Here is a 16604-nt window from a genome sequence, read left to right as displayed (position 1 = left end):
CGGTCTGTACCCACAAGTGATCCCTTGGATCTTGCTGAATATTTTCCAGCGAACGACTGAAGTCTAAAGGATCCCTTGCTCATTTAAACTGCTCAAAAGTTGAGAGAAATGGGGATATGATGCAGTCACTACAAGAGTCCACAAGATGGTGCAAAGACATCATCCCTTTGTACAAAAACTCAAATGCTTGTTTGCTAGACAATCAACTAGTAATGCATGGAGGTAGCTGAAACTAAATTTATCTCCCCCCCTCCCCCCCAAAAAAATCAAAATTCCATTTAGCTTATCCTGGTTTTACCATTTCAGCCTAGGTGACTCTCTATTTGCCACGTTTCCCATATGTCTATTAAATATACCCAACCGTTGCATCCCAGGTTATTACCTTAAGAAACATCGCTCAGGTGTTCCTTTGCAACATTTTAGTGCATTGTAAAAACACCATCTGTATCCCCGAGGCATTGGGAGCTTCTATGGCACCCAAAGGAATTATAAATTAGGAGCTCTCTGTTTATGACCCAATGGCTCTTCCATATAGATGGGATTAAAAAGGTAAAGGTGTGTGTGTGGGGGCTAACCGTTAGGTCCAGTCGCGGACAACTCTGGGGTTGCGACGCTCATCTCGCTTTACTGACAGAGGGAGCCAGTGTACAGCTTCCTGGTCATGTGGCCAGCATGACTAAGCCAGCATTACAAAACCAGAGCAGCACACGGAAACGCCTTTTACCTTCCCACAGGAGTGGTACCTATTTATCTACTTGCACTTTGACATGCTTTCGAACTGCTAGGTTGGCAGATGGGATTAGCACACTGTTAATGCTTTAAAATACTGTTATGCGCCACCCCAATTTCTGCTGAATGGCTGGACAAGATTCCAGGGGTTTCAAATGCTCACCCAGAGTTGTATTTCCATTGGGAAATCAAAGCACAGCAAAGACTAGTGTCTTGAAGAAATATGGTTTCTGGTACACATATTTACACCTGGGTCCACTTTGGAGAGAGTTCAGAGCCTTACATCACAAGAGGGGCTTGCTCCCCACAGCAGTGCAGCATTGGAGTCCAAGGACCCAGCACACTGTCTCTGTGCCTCTGCCCCAACCTGCCTAGATGGTTCTGCCCCACATGGCATCTGCCTGGACTGCTAACTCTACCCTTCTCCTTCCCAAAGACCTGTGCCAGAAAATCCAAGGTTCATGAAAAACAGCACTCCCCCCCCCCCGTGGGCACCCCCTGCCCCCCACCTCTCACCTTCCATTCTTCTCAATTCACTACGCCATAGCTGTGGCGCTCCCTAGGCTTGGCGCCCAATATGGCGGAAACTGTCATGTTGCCCTAAATCCGCCTCTGCAGCCTGCCGCCTCCCCTGGTTTCTTACGTCATGGAAGCTGAAATCCTAAACATTTCTCCTTCCACAATAACCATGGGGTGGACACCCACACCCACACCAAGCTGTCAACTTACAGATTTGAAAATAAGGGATCAGCAGCCTCAAAAAATAAGGGATCAGAAGCCAAAATAAGGGATTTTCCCAACACAGGTATGTTCAACTTCTGAGCCCCTCCAAGCCAAAGGCAGAAAGCCCAGCCAGCAGCCAAACGAAGCCTCAAGCGGTGGTTCCCACAGCAAAGCAACCCAGCAAAGGGGATGCAGCAAGGAAAACCACCAGCGCTGAGCAAAGGGGAGTCCTCAGGCAACGCGGCCGATTTGATCAGCACAAGGCATTCAAGCTCCAACCCCCCAGTCATTCTTAGACTCCTTATTGGGTGAGCAACGCATCCAAGCAACACAGTTGGAGCCTCTCTCCTCCCTGGCTGGCAGGCAGGGAGGGAGAGGAGCTGTTTCCTTTGAAACCTGGGAAATTTAAGGGACATCATCAATAAAGGACATCAGCGGGACACAGCGCTGGGATAAGGGACTTTCCTGGCAAATAAGGGACGGTTGACAGCTATGACCCACACCCCTGTACCTCTGTTCACCAGCAGAGAATCTCTTGCCCTGCAGCACCTTTTGCCATTCTTAAGGACTTCCATCCCAGTTGAGGCCCTGGCCTGGCATCTTCCCTTCGCTAAATCAAATATTATCGAAGTTTTGCCATTTATTAATTTCTAACACTCACTAACTCCAGAGGTTAAGTCTTTGCACCCCCAAACTCTCTTATCCCAGTTCTGTAACAATACGATCGAGGGCAGTGAAAGTTGTAGCAATAGGACTAAGCAAGTGGGATCTGTAATGAAATATTGCACCATGGATTGCCGCTATTTAGTCTTCCAGCCATGCCCTTCTTCCAAGACAGTCCATTCTACTTCCCGTCACCCAGGGTTTTCCATCCCCCTCCCCCGCACCTGCCAGTCAGCATTCTGTGCCCGCTGAGCATGCTCAGTCCCATTGAGTTGTTTTTTAGGTGTTCCCTCCACTTTTCGCGGTTTCTCCCCTCCATTTTTCTTTGCACTGCAAACCTAGAGTCTTCCCATAGCCTACTCATCCCACTTCCCTTTGCATAAATCAAAAAACCTGTTGTCAATGTCCAAGCTGTGAGATCACAACGATCCATTTGCAAGTTAAGCCGCTGGTTGTAAACACCCTGAGCCTTCCTTCTGTTATCCAGGAAACTTTGCAACTTCAAAGTTAGCTCATCCACCTTCCCTAACCCATCCCACAGCTTCACCAGAAAACACCCCACATTTCTCTTTCCTGCTCAGTGATCCCTTATTTTTGCAGAAGACCTGGGGGTGAATTAAACAATCAGTTCCATTAAAGGTGGGAGTAACAAAAATGCTCATGCTAACGCCCCAAGCAGATGAGACCTAAACAGAGCGGTGGCTGTTTCTAAAAGGATATCAAGATCCCTTATTCAAAAGATTCCAGGGTCGGATTGCCATCTTTCTTGCTGGCCCTGCTTCTGAGCCTTTAACAGCTGCCCAGGCACAAAAAAATTAGGAGCTGCTGCTTTGCCTGGCAGGGCAATAAAACCATTTGCTGTTTAATTTATGCATCTAAGGATACTGCTAAAAGCACAAGAGAATGGCAGCAAATTCCATTTAAAAATCCTCAGAATTTCAGACAATTACATTGCTATTTTTAAAAAAATACATTGATTTTATTCTACAAAATCCCATGCTTGCAGTTCAGTCTTCCTGGTGTTTACAATATTCTGGCCATGCTTCAGTGCCAGGCGGAGGACAAAAATAACCCAAGGCACTGGCGATTTCAAAAATCTGAGTTTTTCTTACATTTCCTTGATCCTTGGTACTGAACCCATTAAACAAGGCCGCACCACACACGCACTTGTAGTTAAGTGCTGACATCATGTGGAATACTAATAGCGAACTCAGCCTCCAGTGTGCTCCCATGGCATTCTTGTCTCGAGGAATATTCCCCATTACTATCAGTGCCTGGATCACTGATCAATGAAAAGCAGATTAGATCCATCTGGCTGAGGTGAAAGACCTCTTTCTCGTGCTTTCCCCACCGAAATGAAAAGGAAACCCGTGGTGTTTGTGCTTTCCTCTGCACGGCCTGAACTGTGACCTACCTGTCTTTCAGCAATACCAGCCGCAGCGCTTTTAATCATCTCTCTGCGGGGACCCTGAAAAGAATGTCCTAATTGCTGCCCCCAATTCCTCCCTGCAATGGGGGGTCTCCCTCTTAATGACTGCATGATGCAGTTCTGCTTCAGAGAGCTGCTCTTGTGACCCGCTGGGCCCGTCCCTTTCAGAGCAGCTTGCACAGCGCACTGCAATCAATAGCTTGACAGAACTGCCGAAAAGGTCCCGCAATCATATTAACAGCAAGGAGGAAAGACTTGTCTGTCACAGTGCTTTTGACAGAGAGGGAAGTATCGTGGGGCGAGTTCCTCCCTAGCAGCTTCCAACGTAGCGGTATCTTGTCTGACGGTGGGAATCCTTGTTTTTCCTGCAATTCAAATCCAAAAACATTCATGTTGCCTTATAAGAGCGGTGAGGAACCTCAAAGCAGCAACGCCCACCTTTCCCAGGTCTAATGTATATGATGTCAGGGGCCGGAAATGGCTAAAAGGATAAGGAGCACACTGCTGATTCTTCCTATGTCATGAAAAGTTGATGCTTTTTTAAATTATGCACCTTTTCCTGTCACCTCGCCCATGTTAAAAGTTCAGCTGAAAGATTTAACTGGCTAGCAGAGAGAAAAATGCTCATTTCTTTTACTTTTTACACAACACACACAATAAACACAACAAAGACTCTTGTGGTATCTTGATGTAATGCACCTTAAAGACTGTTTTGCAGATTTCCATCCCTAACCACGTGTAACTCAGGAAAACACTTCAGTGCACCTGATGCACCAGTGCACTTCATTGCAGCACTGTCATAGCTGTCAACTTTTCCCTTTTCTTGCGAGGAATCCTGTTTGGAATAAGGGAATTGCCCTTTAAAAAAGGGAAAAGTTGACAGCTATGAGCACTGTGATGGGCAAAAACACAACAGGTGATGTTTTTCATATCTGTATTTTTAAATATATAGAAGTCCCTGCAGAGTTTGAACCTCTTTTATGCAAATTTTCTTGGACAAGGCTAAAGAGTCATGCTAATAACTCTGTAGAACAGGAACTCAGCCAGTTCTAAGTACATGTTGTAAGCTAACTACTGTATTTAGAACTGTCCCTCATGAAAGTGTGACCCTCCTGTTCCCTGCACTGAATTTCTTTAAAACTCCCAAAATGGCCTCTGGTCTCCCATCAAGACAAGAAAGCAGCGATCCTTTTTTCTACAGCAAAGTTAAAAAGCAAAGGGACATAAATATTCTCTGTGCTGCAAAAGGACACAATTCAGGGCAATAAAAAGACAGGTGAGCGGGGCAGCTGGATGCAAAAGATTGGTGGAATTTTCTACCTTTATGAAGGGTTTTTGTTTTTTTGCTGTTGTTACATTGAAATACGTACAAGAAACACTACCAGTTCAGATTCCTTCTTTTGCAGTTACACCTGTCCCTTTGCTTCTCTTCTTCCTAGAAGTGAAGTTATGCCCTGTATATATCTTGTAGTGTGGCAGCATCTACACTGTGCAACTCCCAGCCTATTGACACCAGGCAGGCGCTTTTACTGTACTCTTTTCAGTGCCTGCTTAAAAAGGGGGCTTGTTTAGGCAAGCCTATTCAGACATGCAGAAGTTACATGCATTTCATCTCTTTTTAGCTACTGCTGATTTTAATCATCTTTTGTTTTTAAATACCTGCTTTTTTAATAAGAATTTTAACATTTTAATATATACTCTTGCAAACAGTTTACAGGCTGTCTTACGATTCGTTATTTATGACAATCAAGCAGCATATAGAATATTGTCTTAATTAAATAAATAAAGCAAAGAGCCAGCAGATGGCGTAATACAGGTTATTGGGCCCAAGGCAATGGGTGCCTTCTTTCATTGCCTAGACTATTATTTTTGTTTCGTTTTGTTGTTTCGATTCTTATACCAACCCGCTTCTTTTTAAAATAAATCAATCTCATTACAAATTACAACCAGGGCAGATCATTTGTACTATTCATTGTCATAACCGCCACTGAGGACTTAACAATTCGTCTGCAGTTGTTTTGTTACATCCATTCACATTAAGTAAGCGGAAAAGTTATCACAGGCTGTGGAAGTTCCTGTTTCTTTAAAGGTCTACACAAACTCTCGAATCCTATTGATTGCTCTCTCTTGACATAAAATTAAGTATGTGCATATATTTTTTGCAGAGTCACAGAATTAACTTGCTTCTGCTAATGAAAGCAGAACTGGGTGGGGTGGGGTGGGGGTTACATAGGGAGATTCCCTACCTGATGGGAAACCCCCAAGCTTACTAAATTTTGAGAATTTTATATTTGCTTAAACAAATCAGTGAGTAAGCAGTGCATGCAGACATAGACACAGACGAAATGTAAATTGCTGAAAGACAGCCAGGTCACAATGAAGCTGAAATTAGGATAAAAGCCAGTTTCTTAAGCTACTGTCTAACAGTCATTCATTTGCACCACCTCCATGTAGTGAATGCAGGTAGAAGAAACAGAATCACATTATAGAGTTGGAAGGGAGCAGGAGAGTCATTTAGTCCAACCCCATTCATGCAGGAATCTTTTGCCCAAAGTGGGGCTCAAACCCACGACCCTAAGATTAAGAGACTCATACTCTACCAACTGAACTATCAGCTGACCGCACATTCAGCATCACTGAAAAAGGGATCCAAACACCTGCTGCTATATTTACCTGCAGCTCTTCCTAGCAATTAGGAGCCCCGATTGTCCTTGTTCAATTATATAGGCCTCTAAAAGTGTTTTTTTTCCTTCGTAGGAGCATCCCCAATACTTGCTGAAAGAAAATTGCTCTTTGGTCTTCAAGGGGTGGCATGGCAGGAGTCTTTAAAAACAAAACAAACTTGCAAGCATTTTTGGAATCCTAATAAACCCTTTTGGGATGTTTCCCATTGGTCAATATTTGCCACTAGTGAGGCCACTATTGCTGAGATTTTCTATGAACAGTTTTTGTTCCTCCAGTTTTATGTCTCTTCACAGTTAACTTCTGTGAATGCCTCATTAAGGAGGAAGGCTTATCTGAAGGAATAGACTTCCCTCAGGCCCCTGTATGTATTGGTTATTTTTATTATTTTAAAAACCCTGTCATACTTCAGTGCAATATTTTTGCCTCTCTGTGCATCATTTACAGGTACATACCTTGCATCCCATGTGTCATTTTGCAGCCCCTTTCAATCACATTGGGAGATACTGTACCTTCGGGGAGCTCTTCAATATCTGCTTTGGTTTCCATCTCCGAGCAATTTGTCGTCATGAGCAAACTGGGCCATCTCACTGCTCAACCCTCCCTACTTCCAGATAATGAATGAACAAGTTAAAAAATCTGTCCCAATGCAGATCTTTTGAGTGTCTTCTTCCTTTCTTCCATCCATCAGGTAAATACGTGTTTACCTTAAGTGAGAGTAACTGAAGTCACTGCATGCTACACTTTTTCTTCCAAATGTCCTTCTCCCTTTTAAGATCACCTTCAGGATTTTGGTCATAGATGAGATAGTATGCTTCCAGTACTAAATTACTATTTGAGTCCAGAATTACTACCCAGTGATTCTGTGGAGGCAAATTTATTCCATCCGCTCACAGTGTTACCCCATCCCCCCCCCCTTGTGTGCCCTTTATTACATAACGTCTTATCTTGCAGCTTTCACTGTCCCAGCTGTTCACATGTGGATGTCTGGGATGTGGAGTGTTGTTCATATTCAGCATGCAGAATGCAGAGCTCCGTGCCAGGGGAGTACTGCTGGTGTTACTCTGTAGGTACAAGAAACAGCAGAACACCTCCTCCCAGTCCAACATCTTTTCAAAGCCAGCACAAAGGTTTGGAGTGGAGTATCAGCCATTAGCTGTATTGCCACTGTCTTTGCTGCATGCACAACATTGCAAATTGGTTCCAATCTGTTTTATTCAGTTTGGGGAGTGTGAGAATACTTTTAATGGTTTATGTCAGGTTTGGTCTTAATCTGGAGTATGTGTGTCAGGTTTAAGTATACTACCCTTGTAGCAGCCCTGCTCTCAAACTTGTTACAGCATTTTCCACTGGGTAAATGTGAAAAACCAGAGAGGAGAAAGACTTTGTTAAAATATAAAGATGAAGCTCTTGCAACATTCTTATTCTACTATGTGAAGTTTATTATATTAGATGCATATAATGAAAGTGGGCAGATAACTCAATGTAAAAGCATTTTTTTATTCTTCCACCGGAGACCTCATTTTCAGATTCACCACTGCTTTTCTGATTTTGGTAATAATACTTCATTCCACTTTGCTGAGAGCTCAGATTAATGTACACAAAGAAAACCAAGCATCATTGTACTGGAGCTTGTGTTTTGATGTGCTGCATGTGGCTTTAGAATGTGTAAAAGAAAATAGTCAGCTTCCCCACAGACTGAGGAAGCAACACGAGCACAATTGAGATATTCATCTAAAAATTCTGCTCTATTTTGGAGGAAATTTTCTGAATGCACCATAAAGACTCTTCAGTATTTATGGAAAAGTCTTGTCATAAACCACCAGTAGTTAGAATAAGTTACAAAATAAAGAACCATACAATGGCAAGAAGCCAAATGAGCTCTAATACAAGATTTACTCATATTCTACGGGAATATTTTCATTGGCCAAATATGCTGGGCTCCCTAGCTAAACTGGGAGTGAGGAAAGCAGAAACTTGGAAGTATAGTCCCAATGATCTTTCAACATGCCACTCACAAGTAAATGGATTTAGGATCGAGGTGTTAAAACCTCCCACTTGCTTCTAATTTTATTGTTGGGGATTTTACTAAAAATGCTACATCCTATGCATACAACATTCCAAATAACATTAAGAAAAAGCCGTATTTCCATGGGCAACAACCAGTAGTCAACTGCATAATCAGACATGAGAGGTTTTGTTCAGATTTTATTGAAGCAAGCCTGCACAACTGCACATCCAAACATTATAAGAGGAAAATAACTCCACAATTCTCTTCAACCACCTTTGGCCATTTCGAAGTGCTCTTTCATGGCTTGGAGACAATATTCACATTTTCCTATCTTTTGTTAGGAATATAGTCTGCTTCTACAAGAAACTTAGGTATTTAGCACAGCAGGAAGTTGAATTTCACTGGATATCGTCATCATCAAACATATCTTCAAAATCTAACAAAAACAAGGCAGTGAATTAACATCATGCATTTTAATTATTCTGATTTTTAAAAACAATTCTGAAGAGCTAAGCAACAAAGCAAATTTCCCAGTAAAGTGAGAGACCTGAATCCAATTATCAAACTGTACAATAGATTCAACTGAAACCAGGAAGGAGGTTATTATTTATGGGAAAGTCTCCCTGCATGAGCGTGATTCTCTGGATACAACCCAGTGAGTTATGTTGTAAGCCTTGATATATGGCCAGTTTCTTAAAATGGCTTTCTCCATCCCACCCTGTTTTAGATATTCAGGTTCCCACAAGTATGAACTGATACCACTCTCTCAGCCACAGTCACTTCTGGTTTCCTTACCATAGTTATTTTGCCCTCTCTGTAGCTACTATTTGTACAAACGCATATCTCTTCCATTCCTTAACTGCCTTTGCAGGTGATGCACTTTGAAGCAAGCAAAGGAAACACCAAAGCTCAGTGCAACACCACAGAAAACCTCCCCTATGACCCCTGCAATTATGGAAAGCCAAAGGAAGGAAACTGTGTGCTGCTTGTCAGCAGACTTTAGGGCACTTCCCCAGAAAGTGGATTTGTGGAAGCTTGCCCCGCATGTTCATTATAAGGGCTACTGAAAGTCACCAAAAACAATATACTAAAATGGTTACCATATGGAACCCACCAAGTCACATTTACTAAGTACCCCTGGGTTGTATTCAACTAAGTGTTATTTATTTATATCCCACCTTTTTCTCCAAGGAGCTCAAGGTGACGCTCATGGTTCTACCCCAGCTCATTTAACCCACCAAATAACTCTGTGAGGTAGTTTAGGGTGAGAAGCAGTGACTGGCCCAGAGTCACCCAGTGAGCTTCATGGCCGAGTGAGGATTTGAAGCCTGGTCTCCCAGGTCCTAGTCCGACACTCTGAGTTGGCACACTGAAACAAATGGTCCTAAGTTAATCATGCCCATTCATTTCAATAGGTTTACTCTTGAGTATGACCAACATTAGATACAATGGAGTGGATATTCACCACATGGACCCCAAATTACAGTCTCATCACAAAAGCTCTGGGGATTTCTGGAATAAACAGCTATAAATAAATGCAATTTGAGGGATCAGCATACATTCTCCATGTGTTACTATCACCATGCAGAAGCATTTCCCAGTAGTTTCTATTTAGATGGCAACCCATTTAATAATAAAAACTCCCCCCACCCCAAAAAACCCCCAAGACACACAATTGCCCTGGCACATGTGTTTTGAGTTTAACAGATAATTTTTTAAAATGTCTCCAACTATGGCTTAACCCTCCCCTCCTGCTATGGAAACTTCGTTCCTCAGACAGGTTTTTGGCTTTAATTAAGGGAAGAAGACCCTATGATCCTCCAGACACTGCTGACCTCCCACTTCTACCATCCCTGGCCATTAGCCATGCTGGCTGGAGATGATGGGAGTTGGGAGTTAGGAGTCCAACAATTCTGGAGGGCCACAAGCCATACATACTTTAACTTCTAAATGGAAGCTTTTTTCTAAGTACTGGTTAGAAAATCAATTTACAATCTGCTGGACAGTGGCGAAAATAAACATGATGGGTTTAAGAATTAAAAAATGTAACTAATACTTACTATTAAAGAAGTCTGCATGTACTGCCTTTTCATTGGCAGCTAAATCCATCAACAAACCTGTACTTCCACCAGCCTGAGAAAGAATAGTATTTAATCAACTATAGAAGCAATATACAGGGAATCATTATTGCACTGTTTCATATAACCATTCATCTTGGATCTCAAACTTCCAAATCTGACTGCCTATGATTTTCTACCTATGCCCCTATACACTTTCATCTCCTGCAGCCCTTACTGCAGTATAGTAGTTTAATCAGGCTTGACCCTCATTTTGTCCCTTTCAAGTGAAAGGATGCAAATAATCTTTTCATGCCCATGGCTCCTTTGGCTAAAGGTGCGGGGTAAATAATAGCAATAATGGGAAAGCACCTGCCCAGAAATAATAATGGAAAATGAATTGCACAGAAATCCATCAGTGCGCCAGGAGATGCCCTGCTGGGGAGATCTGCAGAACAGCAATGGAATAGAAGAAATACCAAATGGACCAGATGCAAAATTTTCAAAGTTGACACGATAAATAGCTGACTGGGAAAAGCTACTTGCCTGGCTGATGCCATTTTGGTACCAGGCAAAGATCCTTTTTATCTTCCCCATCTTTTAACTGTAATTTCTTTTGTTTCTGCTATGTGTTTATGTATTTAAATATTTATAAATCACCCTTCCTCAAAAGGAGCTCAGGGCTATGTACAACACACCCAAGTCATGATAGGTAACAGCAACAATCAGAGGAAAGGAGGGCACACCATACATGGGCAGGAAAAAACATTATGGAAGAAATAATTGTCACACCCAGGAAAGAATAATGATAACAGAGTTCCTCACTTGAAGTTTTACTAATTACTTAGTGTAACAACATGAATAGAAATCATCAAGAATGCAGCTGTTCTATAAGGGTTTATAAATTTAACTGGAATGTAACTGAAATTAATAAGATTTTGGAATGCAGAAAAAAACATTGTTATAATGGGGCTATTATTGGAATAATATTGGAAAACTAATAACAACTTATTTGTTTTTTTAAAGAGTAAAAGCATAATGTGAGGAAGTCTCATTATTAAAACTCTGATCCAAACACTGATGATGATGATTATGTTAGGAGAGGCTCAGAACTTACAGGGTTAAGAGTTCTGAGTGATGACGCCTCACATTCTGAGGGCGGGCGTAGAACACTGAAGGGAGTGGTTTTCTGTGTCTTTCAGTGTGCGTGTCAGCTCCGTGGAGAAAGGAGCAACATGGGCGAACTCTCGCCAGGAGATTTATAGCTGTTGTGTTTTGCTAAGGAATAAAGACTTTAAGATAAGGAGACTGCTGCGTTTCAGCCTGAGTTATTACCACACGACAGAACGTTCCTGCTTCTGCTTCCGCTGTGTTTTACGCTCTGCTGCGTCAAAGGTCCCAGGGGGGAAGACCAGAGCTGCGCAAGGGAAGTGTGCCGGACCCCTGGACGTAATTGACCCCGAACAGGTTATGGAGGTCAGCAATAAAGATAAGCAACGTTCGTGCGTGTGAGAGGACTGCAGCCAGAGGCCAGCCGATGAGACGCTGGGAAGTGAAACTGCAGGCAAAGAGGCTGAGGAGCAGCCAAAGGCCAGCTAAGGAGTAGCTGGAGCCAGCCAGGAGTTTGCTGGGAGGAGCTGAGATCTGCCGGACCGGGAGGTACCTGTAAGTAAGCTGGGCCCCCGGGGGAGAGATGGCAGACAGCCAGAAGTCGTCAATTCCTTTTGATAAGGTGGACGGGAGCAAGCCCTGGGCCGGGAGAAGGCAGGCACTGAAGAAAGCAGTGGGAGCCAGGCGAGAAAGGGCTGAGAATTGCTCTGAGGAAGCACCAAGAAGCCCAGAGGGGGCTGGAGGCCCAGAGGGGGCTGGGACTGTGTTGGAGGGCTGCCGGAATGCCCATACACGTGAGCTGCATGCTGGGGAGCAGCTGAGAGAAGAGAGGAGCTTTGCACCAGAGAATGGGGTTGCAGGCCATTCCAAGGGTCTTGAGAGTGCCCAGGCTGTTTGGCAGGAGCTGGAGGGGGTTTGCAGAGAAACCACAGCAGAAGCCAAAAGCCATTTTCCCAACGGCAGAAAAGCCTCAAGGAGGAGTGCTGCTGGAAAGGTTGGGGGGGCAGAGAAGACCAAAGGCAAGTTTGCAAAGTTTTCCACTCGGAGATGTTTTGTTTGTGCCTCGGCTGAACATCTGCGTCGCAACTGCCCAAAGAGAGCAAGGGAGCCAGGGCAGGATATTTCCAAGGTCGCTTCCCATGGGAACCAGCCGGGTTTCCATGGCAACAGAGGGAGCAGGCGTGTGAAAGCTTATCAGCTGACTGCCTCTATGGCGGTTTTGGACAACAACAACACCTGCAACGAGAGCCCCAAGGTCGGGGGCAGCAGGAAGTCAGTTGCTAAGGCAACAAAGAAGGACAACTCCGGAGGGGGGAGAGTCCTACGTTGGGTTGTGGACTCGGCTGCGAATGCCCATTTGGTCACAGCGCCACCTGATGGACAAATGTGGAACTGCAAGGCTGTTTCAACTGAGAAAACAGTTCAATTTGCTACAGGTTCACAGGGTCGTATAACCCATGTTTCTAACATGTTTGTCTCTTTCTTACAGGCTGAATTGAAGGTTTATGTTCTCCCTGAGATAAAACATTGCCTGCTGTCTGTACCTTGTCTTTTACAGGAGGGATATTCTGTGAGTTTTGAAAAAGATGTTTGTACAATTTCCAGAGATGGGAAGGAGCTCGTAAGTGTTGGAAAGGATCAAAACAACCTCTTTGTTTTGGAAACACCACTGGAGGGTGAGGGGAATATTGGGAAAGCCACTGATCACACTCATGTGTCGTGTGCTTGCGTGTGGCACAAGAGGATGTCACATGGGTCCTGTGAGGACGTCCAGATGTTATCAGAGTGCACCAAAGGTTGCAAGGTAAAAGAATGTGGTCAACCTTTGAATTGCAAGGCTTGCAGGAAAGCCAGAAACAAGGGATTTAATAATCCCAGGGTGGAGAGAGTAACCACAAAGCCTTTTGAGCTTGTGCATGCAGACCTTTTTGGTATGCCACAGCCAAGTCTGGGCAAGGCCAAGTGGCTGATGGTGCTGACAGATGATTATACGCAGAACGCATGGGCGTACACGCTGAAAACGAAGGAGGAGGCAACGCAACTGATCAAAGATTGGGTTGCAGAGGTGGAACTACGGTTCTCCACCAAGGTGCAAGGGTTCAAATGTGACCGAGGTTCAGAGGTCACTGGGTCTGCTCTAAAGGGTTTCTTTCGCCAGAGGGGGATACGTCACAAGGTGACTTCTCCTCAGGAGAGTGGCGTGGCAGAGCTTAGGAGTAAAGCTCTGGTTCGAGCATCCGAGATTCTACTGGATGACTCTGGTTTGCCTCACAGTTTTTGGGGGGAGGCGGTAAAAACGGCCAATTTCACGATGAACAGGTGCTACAATGCAGTGGTAGGTGACACCCCGTATTTCCTGCTTCATCGGCAGAAGCCGCTTGTGCATTTCTTTCGCACTTTTGGTAGCAGAGCCATGGTGCCTGTACCAAAGTTTCTGCAGCAGGAGGGTGGCCCAAGGTACCAGGAAATGATCTTCTGTGGATATGAGCCTGCGACAAAAGGGTGGAGATTCGCATACCCAGAAGGTGATCAGACCAAGCTTCTGGTCAGTAAACAGGCTGAGTTCTTTGAGCAGGATGGTTGGGCAAGGCGCAAAGCGAGCTCTGACGCTCACTCAGATTGTCTGTCTGACTCTGAGGAGGAAGGAGAGCCAGAGCCTGAACCTGCTGGTGGAGACCAGGTCCCTGAACAGAGTAGGGCGTCTCCACAGGTTGTTAAGGGAGTGTCCAAGAGTGAGCCCTCATCTCCTGTGCGCATAATGGAGAAAGCTCACAGACGTGTCAAGTCAGAGGGGGAGTCTTCTGATGAGGAAGACGCACATGCTGGCCCCAGTGGGTCGGGAGGAGCACCCCAGTTTGTGCCCAGGCGGTCATCGCGGGCTACAAAGGGAATTCCACCTGAGAGGTTTCAGGTCACAAATGCGTGGGTTGGTTTCGCACAGTGCGAACCTAAGGTGTGTGAGGTTCAACAGGTGCCTAACAACGATGCCAGGAAGGGGCAGAAGGCAATGGGGAAGGTGTTGAACACTCAGAGGTCCTCTCAGAACGTGATTCGAGAGGGGGTGTTAGGAAAAAACATTTTGGTACCAGGCAAAGATCCTTTTTATCTTCCCCATCTTTTAACTGTAATTTCTTTTGTTTCTGCTATGTGTTTATGTATTTAAATATTTATAAATCACCCTTCCTCAAAAGGAGCTCAGGGCTATGTACAACACAGCCAAGTCATGATAGGTGACAGCAACAATCAGAGGAAAGGAGGGCACACCATACATGGGCAGGAAAAAACATTATGGAAGAAATAATTGTCACACCCAGGAAAGAATAATGATAACAGAGTTCCTCACTTGAAGTTTTACTAATTACTTAGTGTAACAACATGAATAGAAATCATCAAGAATGCAGCTGTTCTATAAGGGTTTATAAATTTAACTGGAATGTAACTGAAATTAATAAGATTTTGGAATGCAGAAAAAAACATTGTTATAATGGGGCTATTATTGGAATAATATTGGAAAACTAATAACAACTTATTTGTTTTTTTAAAGAGTAAAAGCATAATGCGAGGAAGTCTCATTATTAAAACTCTGATCCAAACACTGATGATGATGATTAAACATCAAACTAAAAAATGCCTTCCAACTGTTTCTGAAGAACAATGCAGGTGACAGATGTTCATACACTGCCTTTATATGTTTGATTGCCATTCTGTTTTACTGCATGGGTTTTTAGTTTGTAACTTTTCCATAAGGCATCCTGAAAACTTGACAATGCATCCATACTTTCATTTTCTCCTCCTAAGACTCACAGACAACTGGATCAAGTTGCTGGGGGGGGGGGATAAGCAACAAAAGGCTGAACCAAAGTGCAAGCATGGGAGGTGGGGAGCAGAACACGGGGGGGGGGTGAAGGTTGGCCAAAAAAACCCAAAAACCTATCTCACCTTCACACATATTATCAGCGCATTTTTATGTATGTTATATTCTATCGATGTTTAATTGTGGGGTCCCCCCCCCCTACGCTTTTATTCTGTTCATATTTTTGATCTGTAAGCCGCCTCGAGTCCCTGTCCGGGGGGGGGGAGGCGTGGCACAAAAAATAAAACACACACACCCAGCCACCCTTAGAAACGTAAGAGGTGCCTTGCTGGATCAGGCCAAAGGCCCACCTAGAAGACCCTTGAGAGGCGCCCCCCCCCCATAGCACCTCTCCCTTTACACCCGAGGAGGGGAAAGAACCAGAGAAAGAGCCCAGGCCGCGCGGGGTTTTTAAGCAAGCGGCAGCCCCGCGCGAGACCCAGGCCTTTTGCACCCGGGGCTCGACCGCTCACCTCGTCGAGGTCCACGTAAGGCCCCGCGCCCTCAGGGAACATCTCGTCCACCGCCGGCTTCATGTCTACGACCCTCTGTAAAACTTTCCGGCTACCCTCCAACATCCGGTCGGAGTGTGAAGCAGCTTCCGGTCTCTCTAGGCGCGCGGGGAGCGCCGTCTCTATGGCGTTCTGCGCCGGGCTCCTTTGGAAGGGGGCTGGCGCTCCTCTCCGCGGGCAGCGGCGGCGGCGTTTCTTGCTCCCTCGGCGCGGCGCGGCGGGAGGAGATCCAGGCACCGCTTGGGAAGAAAGGGGAGCGACAGCAACGCCGCTTCTCCCCATCTCAGCTCTCAATTTATCCGGAGGGATAACTTTTACAAATTGGCCTGTTGTTAAAGCTTAACTGGGAATACGTCCCATTGGACTCAGCGGGGCTTGAATCAGAGAATTGAAATCAATAAGATTTTGGAAGGCAGAAATAAATAAAATAATCAAACCTTCAATTCTAGAACGCGGGGGCGGGGCGGGGACGGACCTAAATTATATAATTTGGTATTTGAATTATTGGTATTAGTGCTTTTTTTTCTTTAAAAAAATGTTTAGGAGTACAGCCATGCCTCGGGTTACAGATGCTGCAGGTTGTGTTTTTTCGGCTTACGGACGCGCCGAAAACCAGAAGTACCGGAACGGGTTACTTCTGGGTTTCGGCGGTCGTGCATGCGCAGAAGTGCTAAATAGCGCTTTGCGCATGCGCAAAAGCGCTGGATCGCAACCCGCGTGTGCACAGACGTGACGCTGCAGTTTGCGAACGTGCATCCCGCATGGATCACGTTCGCAACCCGAGCATCCACTGTACTTTCATTTTCCTACTCATATTGAAATACTGCCCCTCAAT

At 44.8% G+C, this 16604-nt stretch overlaps 1 protein-coding gene across 1 annotated transcript; it reads right to left on the bottom strand.

Moving 5' to 3' along the window:
- Positions 1–8419: 8419 nt before the first annotated feature.
- COPS9 (COP9 signalosome subunit 9) lies at positions 8420–15857 on the bottom strand. The gene is made up of 3 exons (XM_053389953.1): positions 15731–15857; positions 10298–10370; positions 8420–8673 (listed from the first exon to the last, which is right to left on the bottom strand). Exons 1-3 carry the CDS (start codon positions 15833–15835, stop codon positions 8636–8638), a joined length of 216 nt encoding a protein of 71 aa, XP_053245928.1. The 5' UTR covers positions 15836–15857; the 3' UTR covers positions 8420–8635.
- Positions 15858–16604: the final 747 nt, after the last annotated feature.

Source organism: Podarcis raffonei, chromosome 5 (assembly GCF_027172205.1).
Source record: "Podarcis raffonei isolate rPodRaf1 chromosome 5, rPodRaf1.pri, whole genome shotgun sequence".
Lineage (NCBI taxonomy): Eukaryota > Metazoa > Chordata > Lepidosauria > Squamata > Lacertidae > Podarcis > Podarcis raffonei.
This window is presented reverse-complemented; position numbering and strand designations above follow the sequence as displayed.

What these genes read in the sequence shown, in the direction of transcription:
- COPS9 (XM_053389953.1), bottom strand. Translation starts at nt 15,835, where the DNA reads ATGTTGGAGGGTAGCCGGAAAGTTTTACAGAGGGTCGTAGACATGAAG. An exon ending in CTTACGTGGACCTCGACGAG is followed by an intron (nt 10,371 to 15,730) that starts GTGAGCGGTCGA and finishes ATTCTTTCTCAG; the next exon opens with GCTGGTGGAAGTACAGGTTT. An exon ending in ACATGCAGACTTCTTTAATA is followed by an intron (nt 8,674 to 10,297) that starts GTAAGTATTAGT and finishes TGTTTTTGTTAG; the next exon opens with ATTTTGAAGATATGTTTGAT.